The sequence below is a fragment of the Convolutriloba macropyga genome, chromosome 2 (assembly GCF_964194025.1).
Source record: "Convolutriloba macropyga chromosome 2, txConMacr16.3, whole genome shotgun sequence".
NCBI classification, from domain to species: domain Eukaryota; kingdom Metazoa; phylum Xenacoelomorpha; order Acoela; family Convolutidae; genus Convolutriloba; species Convolutriloba macropyga.
The window spans coordinates 40,270,138-40,284,849 of NC_134469.1; the positions used below are offsets into that span (position 1 = coordinate 40,270,138).

Here is a 14,712-nt window from a genome sequence, read left to right on the forward strand (position 1 = left end):
AATGAACAAGTAATATGCATGATACTAACGTTTAAACTATTTTAGAGTTCACTAGCAATAAACTAACTGAAATGACCGCAGAATTGACTCGAAACAAACTACAACGCAGAAACGAAGAATTTGAAGTAACCCGAGTCTCCTCCGCCTCTACTTTTACTAGAATTTGTAACTGAATATGAATGGAATGTCAATGATTTAGTATGGTGGTAGCTAAGACAGAGCTAAGACCCGAGTGATTTCAGGTTCAGTTTGATCATTTTGAACTTGAAAAAGTTTCGAACTTGGAACGCCATCAAGCATGCTGGACATCGTCAACCGCTTTGAGTGCCAAGTTAATGCTTTTGCTGTGGTGTCCAAAGAAGATGGCGTAATAACGGTGTCAAATGACAAGTGAGTTGGTTTGATTTAGTTTTGAGTGCAATTTTGGCGTTATATTTTGAAGTTGATTTGCAGGTCCTTGAAAATATGGCTCAAGCGTGATAACGGACAATACTGGCCAAGTATTTGTCATTTTTTGCCAGGTAATTGATCGTAGCTTTCATAATACATGGTTTTTTTTAAAACGTATTTAGCATGTTTATCTTCAGATTTTGGAACTGCTTTGACTTTCAACGAACGTCTCCTGAAAATTTTTATTGGACTCAATGTTGGTGTAGTAGAAGAATTCAAGGTGGCCGAAGACTTTAATAGTGTTTCCTTGGAGCGAGATTTTCATGGTAAGTTACGTCTTTGCATATTTAGCGAAGTTCTTCAGGATCTCAGTGTTTGAAATATCTGACTTGGAGCTCATATTTCTACTTTTTACTTATTCGCATAGTTAAAGCCAATATAAACATCTTTTAGTGTGTTAAATGCTTTAATTTTTTTAAAAGTTAGAAACGGTTCTGTTAGCATTTTTATTTATAAGCGGATATAATGATTTCTGACTTATGTTCTCGTAATTGATTTGATCGACTTGAGCGATTCGTTGATTCATTGAATGAGTTTCCCGCCTAAAAAGTATCGCTTTGTAATCTGGTCATTTATCTCTCCAAACAAGACACTCAATTCAATTCTGTGTTTACTTTTAATAATGCCATTACAAACTTGTTTCGAGATATGATTCTTCGTTGTTTTTTGTATTTTGAAGAAAGGAGCTTCTGAGAATGTCAATCTGAGCGAGTCTTCTAAAAATGGATGAGTTTATCCAACTCATCAAATATTTTCGTGAACACGCCTCGTGCTGGTTGCATCTGTAGTTGGTTGGCTCATTGTCGAGGAACCGCATCAGTACGATCGATGCAAAATTTGATCTTACATGTATAGCAGCCTCTTTGGTACTCCCGAAAGGCTTATAAAGGGACTGTCATCAACATTTTCAAAAACGACAAGAAGCAGTTATCATCCTTTGAACACTGCAAGTCAGCCGTTAACTTCAAGCCTGTACGAGTTGAGAGTAAATACCGTTTCCTATTTTTTAAATTGCTCTCAAACGAAGTTTGAAGCAATTATATTAGTCCTGTCGGTCTTTTTTTAAATCATTTTTTTGCTTGACCGATTTTTCATCTGACCCATTTGAATTTTCGTCCTCAAAAACAGGATAAACAGGTAGCACCCAGTGGGTATTAAGTGGTCTTAGAGCCTTTCAGCTCACTGGTCTCCAAGTATACGATTCACAGAAACTGTATTGAGACTTATACTTATGGTGTGAAGGGCGCTTCTTAAAGGTTGACCCCTTACCCCTCACAACGCCCCCCCCACACACACACACACACACATCAGCCCCACCTCTGACGCCACCCCCCATCCCCACCCCTGCTTATCGTTCAGACCGTAAGGGACCGGTTCAGCCAAAAAAACCCTCCCAAAGTTGCCCCCCCCCCCCCCCCACTGTTGCCCACCCCATCACCCCCCTTTCGCTGCGCTCACCTTACGCCCCTTCGATTAAGCTAAAGCTAGCCTTACTAAACCGTGGCTAGCTACTGACGAAACCAGCTGGTCGTTTGAGAGCAATTCGCTCGACGTTAGTCGATTATGTTTTAAAGAATTGATTATTTTTCTGTACAACAGATTGAGATCCATGGAAAAGAGCGCTCCCATTCCACCAAATAAAATCCCTTTCACTCTGGATGGTGAACGAAGCCATGTTTCAAACATCTTTGTGTAGTGAACTATTTGTAAACTACGTTACGAATGGGCCAAATTCCAGGAGCTTTCTGCAAAATACAAACAGGTGGCCATAATTTTAAGCAAGTGCTTTCAGATTTACCTCAGTCAATCATAACAGGGATCAATGCCTCTCAGTCAAGATCCAAGACATACAAGGATAGGCATCACAAATTCTTTACATGCGGCCTCCAATGCTACACCGAGAACCAATGCCTTTGATGTAACTCAAACAATCATTCAACATATGTTGCCAACTGCTAGCATTCAAGTAATTGATAGAAGTATACAGTGTATACTCTAGAAGATCCCTTCTAGACATGAGCTCACATCAACGCACTTACTTCAAAAGCTTGCTAGATAATCATTATCAGATTAAGAGTATGCTGACCTTGTTAGATATAATTTTGGGGTCGATCAATTTTGGCAACCAGGAGAATTTCACGTCTTAGATTGTTCACTTCTCAGAATAAATGTACAGATTAGCGAAAAACGGATACAGAAACAAGATCTCTGTGACTCACTGAAAACATATTTGGGCGGACTGTCTTGGGAGTAGTGAACATTCATTCGTTTGTAATACAAAACAGAAAACTCGTCATGCCTACTTAACGATTATGTTCATTTATTGACAATTATGTTCATTTATTGGCGAAGTTTTGAGAAATTGAGGTCATTCTTAGCGATGTAATGTACACTTCAAAAGAACTGGATTGTATCAATCACTAAGATGCAACTAAAATAGCAGGTCCAAGCGCAATGTCTAATGATATATTACTAATTGACACAGTTGAAGTCTCGTTTGACCCAGACGCTGAAAAATGTTTGCCCGATGCAGGTGTTTCTTCTGTAAAGGCCCTTACAGTTCCGTCGCTACGAAAATAAGCTTATACGCAATAAAGACTTTTACTCTCAAACGAAGTTTGTATCAATTATATTAGTTCTGTGTTCTTTTATTCCATTTTTTGCTTGACCTATTTGACTTTTGTTCTCAGGAACTTTGCGATTCACAGAAACTGTTTTGGAGACATTTACTCTGCTGTGAGGGGCAGTTCTTTGAACCCCCCTCCCCCCCACACACACACATATATACACACACCTTTCGCCCCTCACCCCACTGTTTCAAACCCCTCTCGCACATCAGATCACGCCTATTCAATTGAGCCAAATCTAGCTTCTCTAAACCGTAGCTAGATACTGACGAAGCCAACCGCTATCCTGTCGTTTGAGAGCAGTTGGCTCGACGTTAGTCTGTTATGTTTTTTCTAAGAATGAGGACATAAGGATGAAAATAAGTGCTACAGGTCACCTAGATCTGACCTAAGGGAAACAACACAACTTGTCTCTGGGAAAATGTTTTCTTATGGCACATCACGCAGTCTGGAAACCAACTTTTATTAACACAAAATGTAGAGCAGTGTTCAATGCATCAGCAGAAACAACGAATAGAATCATAAATGGTTGTTCTTCTTATGGGCCCCAAGTAGCAAGCTGACCTATTCGAGTTACTTGTGCAATTTTCACTTCATCTCATTGCTATATTGCCAGATAGTGGAAAAATATTTGGCCAAATGGAAAGACCGAAACTTCATCAGATATTTTGGCGACAAGTTCAGCAGTATCCAATAAAGAAGCACCAAATGACAGGGCTCATTTACGGGGTTTCTTCGTGACAGTACCAAACCATCATAGCACTAACTGAAAAGCAATTCTCAGGTGCTAGTGAAAACCACTCGGCCCGAATTACGAGAACGCCGTTCTATTTAATGGCTGAAAAGACCGCACCGTCAATCGTTTTGTTTCAAGGGATAAGAAAAAGATTATAGTCCAGTTCCTAAGAGCCTGTCAGAAGACAATGGAACCACTGTTGAGTGCCAGATAATAGTGCTTGACAAATATCAGTAATGAGAAATCTCGTTATTTGTCAATTTGAGAATAAAAAAGTAAAATCAACATTAAGAACTTTCCAGCAGATAGTCCCCTGAATCTCTATTACGTATACGATTAACTGTATGCAATTTCTTCCAAAGTTTCATTGCCAAAATATTGGAAGAATGGTCGATTTTTAAGCTTGAAAAGCCAATGCCAATTTGCGTGTTGAATATTTTCAGATCGCCATGTATCTTCAGCGCGCACCTTTTAAGCGCTCCGGGACATAGCTAATTCAGCTCAAACAGAAGAGTGCCAAAATCAAATTTTTTACGGGAGTTTTACCACATTTTCTACGGGAAATTTAAAAATCAAACAAAGTTTATACAATTGTTTCTGTGCAAAAAATGTGTGAGGTCTGCTAAAATGTGCTACAAAAATCCGCCAAACAAGATTAATATCAAATTTGCATTTACCTAGCATGAAAAATTGATGCTTCTCGTTTCTAGCCAGTCGCCACTATCGTTCTTAGAAGGTTCGGAAAAATGGTGCAGATCCAAAATAAATGCCCATCACTTGAAAATGTAGCATATTATGATGAAAGTCCTGCAGATTAGCTCCAAAGAAAACCGTAATTATACAAACACTAGAGCTCTGATTTATGGTTCTTGGAGTTAAGATGTTACAAATAGTTCAAAAAAATCAGTTAACCAAGGCGGGTTTACAAGAGAAACGTTGGCTTAGAGTGACTCGATTGTTGCGCTAACCTGAAAATTCAGTACTGAGCCGATTCGCAACATTTTCAGTTAATCATGTGGCCAGATAATTGAACACAAAAGTTAGATTATTTACCTACTGATGTATTTAGCCGTCCACGCAACACACTCGGTGACAGCAAAGCCGCTTTCTTTTTCAAAGATCAGTGAGAAGGCACTATTTGGCTCTATTTACTATTTACTTGTAAACCTGAATATCCTACAACAACTAGAAACCTTACTTTCTAAAGAAGTCAAGCAAGAACTGAAGAACTGATTTCTTAGATTCTTTGGGCACCGGTCCCGAATCGTTGGGGGACATAAACGAAAAAAAAGTCATCTGCTAACACCCGCAATGTTACTAACTAGCATTATAATAACTAATTGCCGTTAGTAGTGCCAACAGTCTTCTAAACAAAGGACCAAGACCCTGAAAAGAGCTTACATTACTTGCAGATGCTGATAGCAGAATTCTCGAAGAAGTGGACAACTGAATTTTTATCCCAGTTGCTGACTAGATCAAAGAAAGTAGCGGAACTTGGCAAAATAAGATTATTAATAACCGGCTCAGCTTCTCAGTCGGCTATTATAGCGCTCCTATTTTTTTACAATTCAAAGAATTTGAATTGTATTGGGGCGCTGTCTTTTTATAATTCAAAGAATTTGAATTGTATTGGGTGCTGTGTTTTTACAATTCAAAGAATTTGAATTGTATTCGGGCGCTGTCTTTTTATAATTCAAAGAATTTGAATTGTATTCGGGCGCTGTCTTTTTTTTAAGATCTGTTCACACATTTTCATGATTTTTGAAGTCAAAATGGAGTAGTGATTTTTGGTCACGCCGAAACAGGAAATGGGGCGAAAAAGCGATTGGTTTTGCGGCGTGAAATTGTTTTCGCTCTAATTTTAAGGTACAGTGAGAAAACGGTGTTTGAACAAAAATTCGCTTTCTGTTTTTGTTCACATGCAACAATTTTACTTTGATTTTTGGATCGGTTTTTCGAGATTGTGTTCGCAATCCATTCATACTTCATTCTAAGACTAGTTTTTTTAAAAATCATATTTACATTTCTCGCCAGTGGTTTTTTTGTTCTCTTTAGCGGCAGTTTGACATTGATTTTCTGTTTTTTTTTGGATCTGTTTTTTTAGAAATGGTTTTCCCAAATCATTCATAGTCCGTCCTAGGTCTAGTTTTTTTTGTTTTTTCAATGAAAGTTCTTTGAATTGTAGGTCAGGACTTGTCCTGCTGTTTTTTTTACTTCGTCGAATAAAAATTTTTCTCTTTACCTTAGTTCACAGCTTGATCAACATTTTGCATGACTTCTCTAGGCTAGTTTCAGTCTTCTCTAATTCTGCTAAAAGTGTTCTTACACAGCAGTTGCTCAGCGAAGCAATTCAAAATGAACAGAGTCAGTATCAAAAAACGAAATAAGAAATAGAAACGGATAAACCCCATAAAGCCCAATTTTAGATTCCCATTACTCGAACTTTGTTCTTAGTTACTATCTCTAATGCTTATTGGTACTGATACTAGCACCTTTGTGGTCTCACTACGAAACAGGAGTATGTTCAGCTCAAAATGACATTCAGCTCAAATTGTTGGTACAAAAATAAATTTTTCACTAGTTTTTTTCTCTTCTTCCAATCCAAATCTTGGTTATGGGAACCAACGGTGGCTATTTTCCGGCAATCTGCCGGGTATGTTTGTACAAGCCCTCCCGCAGATTACAAATTTTCTTGGTATCTGGGAAATGTATGCCAAACATACAGTCGATAATGGTAGCCAGATCAAAACAGGAAATGGAAAACTTTCAATTAAACCAAACAGTAAAAACTTGCGAACCAGTAACTTTATTTATTAATAGCCGCACGGCGATAGCTGGGGCTATTATTGGCTTTCTCTTGGATTTTTCTATTTCATCGTAAGATTTTTGTTACGATCATACGACGTCACAAGCACTTCAAATCTGCTATTTGTTCATTCGTTCATGCAATTTCAACTGAAGTGCGTGCGTGACGTCATTTTTCGCTCATAGTGGAGCGAATTTTTTTGTTCATTTGCGTGATTGAATTTTTGGTCACACGTGAGTTACCTCACTCTCAAAAATGACTTCGTCACTTTGAAATTGACTTTTATTTACTTCAATTCAAAGAGACAAGGTCAAGTGAATGTGTGTCACTCTAAATGAAGGTTATTTGAGAGCAGCTATTAGAGGCAGCAATAACTTATACAGATTTTTATCAAAATATAAAATCTCAGCCTTCAATGAAGAGACTTATTTTTTGATCTGTCTTTTTTGCTGTTTTTATTTGAGACTGCAGTTCTAGGAAGCTATTGCGGCTATTTTCTGGCAATATGCCAGCTATGTTTCTTATTCCAGAAGCTCTGGAATGTGAGTCAGAAGGAACAAAATCACTTGATCATGCACACCTATTTTTCTTCCAAAACAAAACATTCAGTTCAATTCTTTTTACTTAAATAAAAGGTCACTAACGTGAAATGGTGTGTTAGCCCAATAGTTGTTGCTGGCTTGTTGCCTTGATCAAATGGCCACTCGTGTGCTAAAACTGACTTCTTCGTTCTATCCCAGCAGCCAACTATTTCCCCGTATGTCAAGACTAAAGCTATCTCCAGCCCTGAGAACCAACGATTGAGCTTAATAGAAAAAGCTTGGCACTTTTCCGGAAGTTCAATTGTTGATTGAAATTAGATTAATTCTTTTAATAAATTTATTAAAAAAAGATTTGGTTTGTTTGTGTGTGGGAATGCCACGAAGTGATTTTGGGCTCCTAATGGTCTGCATTCCTCAGCAAATTTTCTGGAATACATTTTACCCAACAAATTAGAAATAGCCCGACTAAGAATTGAAAATAAATGGAGAATCTGTAATGAAGAACAATAAATATATTTTTTTAACAGACTTATTTTTCCGTGAATGCAAAGCCGTTTTTTAAGATTCTGTGTTCTGCGAGAAAGAGATTTGAAGTTAAATACCGCCACAATCGTTTTGATTACCGGCTCTCGATTTTTTAAACAGCAGTTGTCTTCCCGTACAGCGAGTTGCTTGTGGAAAAAAATCAATCCTTCTGAAAGTGTTTAATTCCAAAATCTTCCGAGGTTTACCTCGCTATATTGTATCACGAACGAAATGTAATGCCATCTGGTTTTTCTGATTTAGCCAACCGATTCAATTTTCTTTAAAACGAAGATCGAACTATTGGAAAGAAGCTTCGTGCCCTGCTAAATTATCAAGTTATATGTAACACAACACAGTAGTAACCGGAGTTTAAGTTACTCAATGTCAATCGTTAAAATCAGCAACGATATTTGTTCCCCTGACATTCGAAGTGTTATGCGGTTCTTCCCCCTTTTTGTGGAGAAGAATTTGCTGGTCATTGATTGGACAACAGTAATTATCAAAACAAGAACTCAATTTGGCACTTGACAGTTTAGCGCAATCTTTTTCTCATTAATTGGACGCGCGCCTTAATAAGAAAAAGTAAACGCTGAAAGGTAAAAAAAATGATGGAAGATTTCATTTTCATGCAGTTGGAGTGGTGTCTTTATATTTATAATAATATACTGAACCAATTAGGAGGAAGCTTTACCAGAGATCAAGTCCTTCTACTCTCGAGTTCGCTCAGCTAAGTTGAGGGTAGTTCAGAAATCGTTAATCTCGGGAAGATTTGGATGAGATTTCGGCTCACCGTGATTCATTTGCTAATTCGACTAACTTAAAGGTAACATAAATTAAGTTGTTCAAATTTTCAAATAATTTTAAATCTCAATTTGAGGTCAGCTAGCGTGATTACTTTTTTCTTATTTCTGTGTCTTAGTTCTTTATTACTTATTACTTTATTAATAGCCGCCCTCATCTTCTCAGCCAGCTATTATTGCGCTCGTATTTTTTTTACAATTCAAAGAATTTGAATTGTATTGGGGCGCTGTCTTTTTTTACGACTCGAAGAGGAGTATTGGAGAAGTCCTTTTTTTTTAATCAATTTTATTGGAGTGAATTTTGAAGCGGGAAATGAAACGCGTGAAAAAAATTGGAGTGATTTTGGGTGCTGAACAAAAGTGAAGAGCGGAGCGAAAAGAGAGTGGTTTTTTGTTCATACCGCTGGTTTTGAGAGAGCGAGAAAGTGATGTGTGAAAAAATTTTCTCTGAGCGAGCGAAATTTTTCTTGTTCACGTGCGGCTTTTAAAAGCAGGTTTTTTGCAATTTTTCTTGTTTATGAGGTTTGATTATGATATTGTATTGGATTTGGGCTCGTTCTGATAGGAATTGAAGGTTTCAAGTAGTTAATTTGAGTTTTATGCAATTTTGGAGGTTTTTGATCAGTTTTGGTGATTTTTCGACGAAATTTAATGTATTTTGGCCTTTTATTTTGTTTTAATGCTTTAAGTGCAATTTTCATAGAAGCTCGTTACTCAAGGAATATCAGGGATACAAATTGATTACAATTTTGTTGGTATAAAACATTTTTTCTGAGGAAAAATGACAGAAAAATTGAGAATTTTTTAACCAGTTTTTTAAATTTTTTGCTTCTTTTCGTTTTTTTTTCAATCGTAGACAATTTTATTAACTTGTTATGACTTGCCCATTATTTCTCGAGCAGTTCATTGCTCTATATTTTCTCAAAGTAACTTCATTTGGCTTTATTTTTTCTTGTAAAATTTAAAAAACACCTTACTTTTTCTCGTTTTTTTTGTTTAATTTGGTTTTAAATGTCGTTTCTATTCTTCCTCAACCTTTGAGAGCATTTGGGGAGTTTTCTAGTGGAATTCAGTTGTGTTAGCTCTTTTGGATGTCTCTCATTTTGATTAATATTAGTTTCGAGTTGTTTTTGTTAAAGAAAATCGAGTAAATCAGAGCAAATTATGGCCACTTTTTGTCATTTCTAAGTTTTTTTACCTATTTCTTCCAATTTGATGTTTTTTGCTGGCAACTTTTTCCCAATAAGGAGCATTTTTGTAGGTGTTCATATTATGAATTTTCACTTGAAGGCTTAGCAGGGCAGTTTTCATTTAAACAAATTATACAAAACTCTAATTCGTCAAAGAGTTTTTCTTAGTCTTTTTAAGTTTGTTGTTTAACGTTTCTCTGCAAGTACTAGGTGGGCGATTGATCTAGCCAAATATATAACTAATTGATTTCTATGAGTTATGGATGGGAAGCTGCATGTTATCTTTTGGTAGAGAATTTTCTTTGGATTTTTAGAGAATAATTTTTTTTTGATTCTGTCCTTTGTGAAGTTTCCAGTTCTCCAGTCTTTTCTTTGTGAATTGGTTACACTGTCTGTCGATTGCTAATATGCTGGTGATGCATCTGATTAGTGAGAGTAGTCAGATTTCTACTTCGAGTGGTTTCCGGAATTCTTCCGGCTATGTTTTTTTTTAAGATCTTCACACATTTTCATGATTTTTGAAGTCAAATTGGAGTAGTGATTTTGGTCACGCCGAAACAGGAAATGAAGCGAAAAAGCGAGTGGTTTTGCGGCGTGAATTTTTTTCGCTCTAATTTCAAAGTAGAGTGAGAAAACGGTGTTTGAACAAAAATTCGGTTTCTCGGTAGTGGTTTTTTGTTCACATGCGGCAATTTCACTCCGATTTTACTGTTTTTTCAATTTTTTGGATAGGATTTTTTTCTAACTAGTTTTCCCAATCCATTCACAGCCCATTCTGGACCTAGTTTTTTGTTAGAATCAAAATTACATATCTCTAGTGGTTTTTTGTTCTCCCTAGCAGCATTTTGAAATTGATTTTCTGTTTTTTTTTTGTTTTTTTTCTTCTGATTTTTTAGAAATGGTTTTCCCAATTCACTCATTGTCCGTTCTAGGTCTAGTTGTTTGTTAAGTCAATGAAAATTCTTTGAATTGTACGTCAGGACTTGTCCTGCTATGTTTTTTACTTCGTCAAACTTTTTTTCGCTTTACCATTTTGCCGCTTTTTCGACATTTTGCGTGAAATCTTTTTGACTTCTCTAGACTAGTTTCTCTCTTCTCTCATTCTGCTAAAATTGAATTTGAACATCAGTTGCTAAGCAAAGCAATTCAAAATAAATAGAGTCGGTATAAAAAATTGAAGTCAGAAATAGAAACGGGATAAACCCATAAAGCCCAATTTTAGATGCCCGCTATTTGAACGTCGTTCCTATAAGTCTTAGTTACCACCTCTAATGCTTATTGGTGTTGATAGTAGCCCCTGTAGCCTCTCTTTGAGAAACAGAAGTATGTTCAACTACGAAATGCCATCAAAATAAATCGGACTTAAAAAATATTTTTGTACAAAAATCTTTTTTTTTTTTTTTCAATATATTCTATTCGTTCAATCCCAATCATGCTTATTGGAATCAACGGCGGCTATTTTCCGGCAATCTGCCGGGTATTTTTTCTCTGTTCTACTTTAGTTCTTATTTCTCTGTCTTAGTTCTTTATTACTTATTAAATCTCTCAGTCTTAGTTCTTTATTGGCATATGTCATATATTTTTGACTACTGACAGAACTTGATTTTGTCCTTTGTGAAGTTTCCAGTTCTCCAGTCTTTTCTTTGTGAATTGGTTACACTGTCTGTCGATTGCTAATATGCTGGTGATGCATCTGATTAGTGAGAGTAGTCAGATTTCTACTTCGAGTCGTTTCCGGAATTCTTCCGGCTATGTTTTTTTTTTAAGATCTTCACACATTTTCATGATTTTTGAAGTCAAATTGGAGTGGTGATTTTGGTCACGCCGAAACAGGAAATGGAGCGAAAAAGCGAGTGGTTTTGTGGCGTGAATTTTTTTCGCTCTAATTTCAAAGTAGAGTGAGGAAACGATGTTTGAACAAAAATTCGGTTTCTCGGTAGTGGTTTTTTGTTCACATGCGGCAATTTCACTCCGATTTTACTGTTTTTTCGATTTTTTGGATCGGATTTTTTTCTAACTAGTTTTCCCAATCCATTCACAGCCCATTCTGGACCTTGTTTTTTGTTAGAATCAAAATTACATATCTCACTAGTGGTTTTTTGTTCTCCCTAGCAGCATTTTGAAATTGATTTTCTGTTTTTTTTTTGTTTTTTTTTTCATCTGATTTTTTAGAAATGGTTTTCCCAATTCACTCATTGTCCGTTCTAGGTCTAGTTGTTTGTTAAATCAATGAAAATTCTTTGAATTGTACGTCAGGACTTGTCCTGCTATGTTTTTTACTTCGTCAAACTTTTTTTCGCTTTACCATTTTGCCGCTTTTTCGACATTTTGCGTGAAATCTTTTTGACTTCTCTAGACTAGTTTCTCTCTTCTCTCATTCTGCTAAAAGTGAATTTGAACATCAGTTGCTAAGCAAAGCAATTCAAAATGAACAGAGTCGGTATAAAAAATTGAAGTCAGAAATAGAAACGGGATAAACCCATAAAGCCCAATTTTAGATGCCCGCTATTTGAACGTCGTTCCTATAAGTCTTAGTTACCACCTCTAATGCTTATTGGTGTTGATAGTAGCCCCTGTAGCCTCTCTCTGAGAAACAGAAGTATTTTCAACTACGAAATGCCATCAAAATAAATCGGACTTAAAAAATATTTTTGTACAAAAATCTTTTTTTTTTTCAATATATTCTATTCGTTCAATCCCAATCATGCTTATTGGAATCAACGGCGGCTATTTTCCGGCAATCTGCCGGGTATTTTTTCTCTGTTCTACTTTAGTTCTTATTTCTCTGTCTTAGTTCTTTATTACTTATTAAATCTCTCAGTCTTAGTTCTTTATTGGCATATGTCATATATTTTTGACTACTGACAGAACTTATATATTTATGAGTAGGATTTGATTTGCTGCACCCAATTTAGCTGACTATCTTTTCAAGGACGGTGCTTGTTTAGTAACCTCCTTTGGAGCATCCATTTGTTGTAATTTTTTTAATGTTCCATTTGTATTCCTCAAATAGTTCTAAATTAAGTCAGCACTTCTTTTGCAGCACACCAGAGACCAGTGACGGATATAATGTACGCCCAGGCACAGGAGTATCTTCTCTCGTGCAGTCGAGACAAAACATTCCAATACTTCCACACCCACAATGGTGTCAGAGTTGGCCGGGTTATGCTTGACTCTCAGGCGCTCTGTCTGGCGTAAGTTGATCAACCACTCATTCAATAAAACCGTCGGGCGTAGGATATTAGGCAAGAAATTCAAAAAGTTATGTACGAATTAGCGAAGATCAATGAATTACGTGACTTCCCTAAGTCCCCAATACAGATACCTATAATACAAAATAAATGTTTTGTCGATTCTTTAATGAAAATATTCTCCGTTCCTATAATGCAATCATTTACTGCCCTTTGTTAATAGCCACCCTCATCTTCGCAGCTGGCTATTATTGCGTTCCTATTTTTTATAGCTGTAAGCTGAGCGGAGCTCTATTGCGGTGCTCTTGGTTTTTACGACTCGAAGAGGAGTATTGGTTTTCTTAAGGTTTATTTTTACCGGAAGTACTATTCGTTCAGACGATGTTTTGACCTAAAAGCGAAAGCGAGTAAAATTGCAGTGTGAACTATTTTTTTCTGAGCAAGAGAAGTTTTTTGATCATGCGCTGCGTTTAGTGAATGACTTTTTGACATTGAAAAGTAGTTTTTGACTGAATGGCACATATAGATAACCGTTTTTAGCCGTTTTTTTTTGTGTAAGTGGCCTAGTTTTTTCTGCTTGTAATTTAGTTTTTTGTGGAAATAATAGTTCTTCGATGCTATATTGAAATGTAAACCTCGGAAATTGATATCACAGTGCGTTGAATAGCCTGAAAAAGCTTTTGAAGTTCAAAATTGGCACATATTTCTTGATTTTTTAGTTAATTTTTGGCTTTTTTTCTTTTAATTTCTTCATTTTTGAATCTTCCAGCGGTCTTTTTGTCAAAAATCAGTTAATATGGCAACTTCCTTTTGATAAATCATATACTCAAGTCCTCTTTCGACCTCGATGTAATTTTGTTTTTTAAAATTGTACATATGCTAATCCGATTTTGGTAGATTTTTTTCCAATTTTTCTGTTTTTTGTTCGAATTTTGGTTTTAATTACTAGAAATAGCCTTTTTGTGCAACATGAGGGACTTTAATTTCGTTTCAATAAAAATCAACCACTTTTGGCTTTAAGTTTTTGAAAAACAGTGAAAATTTTTTTTTTTGTAAATGCAGTCTCAAAAATTTTGACAAATTTTTTGCAAAAAGTTTGAATTCTGCTTTTTCTTTTTTGTTCTGTTCAGGAGGATGTATTTTTGTCTCGGATGGCTTGTCGTATTTTCTATGTCTCGAATGCTGAACAATGAAATGTATTCCTTTTTCTTGATTTTTTTTTTGTTTTTAACTTTCAAAAATCGAGAATTAGTCTTTTTGTTACGGTGTTCCTTACAGTGTCCATATTCTTGACATTCTAGTTTGTATCTTTCTAGCTTTCTTCTGGCACCTATATTTATATTCGTTTTAATGATTTTTTCAGTTGTTAAAAAATGAATGATTTCCAGCTTTTTCTTAGATTTTCGTCATTTCTTTGGTTTGCAATTAATTTCATTCAACTTAAGGCTAGTACTGAGTATCGAGAATTTATTAAAAAGTCTTTGCCAAAATTTTCAATACTTTTTATTGCAATTTTTCCCGGCCTTGGTATTGTTTTTAAACGATTTTTGGCCAACAGAAATTTTATTCTGTTGCTTATGTCTTTTCTATGATTAATTTAATTTTTGAATTAATATGAAATCATGTCTGAATATATACAACAAGGACGAAGTATGTGTTGTTTTTGTTTTAATTTCAGTGATTTGAAATCGAATTGTATTTTTCTTCTGTTTCTTAAATTTGAGCATTCTTTTGTGAAAAATTTAGTTTCTAAGTTATTTTTTTATTATCTTCCGTTTGCTTTCGCAATCTTTTTGAGATAAGGATCACGAATTATTGAAGGGTAATTGATAGCCCTATCAGACT

At 35.7% G+C, this 14,712-nt stretch overlaps 2 protein-coding genes across 2 annotated transcripts in view; both read left to right on the forward strand.

The window, feature by feature from the left end:
• The first annotated feature begins 246 nt into the window (after positions 1-246).
• LOC142358655 (WD repeat and FYVE domain-containing protein 1-like) overlaps positions 247-14,712 on the forward strand; it is an 88,712-nt gene continuing 74,246 nt past the window's right edge. The window contains exons 1-4 of the mRNA XM_075410139.1: positions 247-390; positions 454-521; positions 588-716; positions 12,720-12,870. Coding sequence (XP_075266254.1) covers positions 299-390; positions 454-521; positions 588-716; positions 12,720-12,870 — 440 coding nt within the window. The 5' untranslated portion in view covers positions 247-298. The remainder of the gene's footprint in view (positions 391-453; positions 522-587; positions 717-12,719; positions 12,871-14,712) is intronic.
• LOC142358656 (trafficking protein particle complex subunit 12-like) overlaps positions 12,480-14,712 on the forward strand; it is a 190,526-nt gene continuing 188,293 nt past the window's right edge. The window contains exon 1 of the mRNA XM_075410140.1: positions 12,480-12,490. The gene's annotated coding sequence lies outside the window, so the exon portion shown is untranslated. The remainder of the gene's footprint in view (positions 12,491-14,712) is intronic.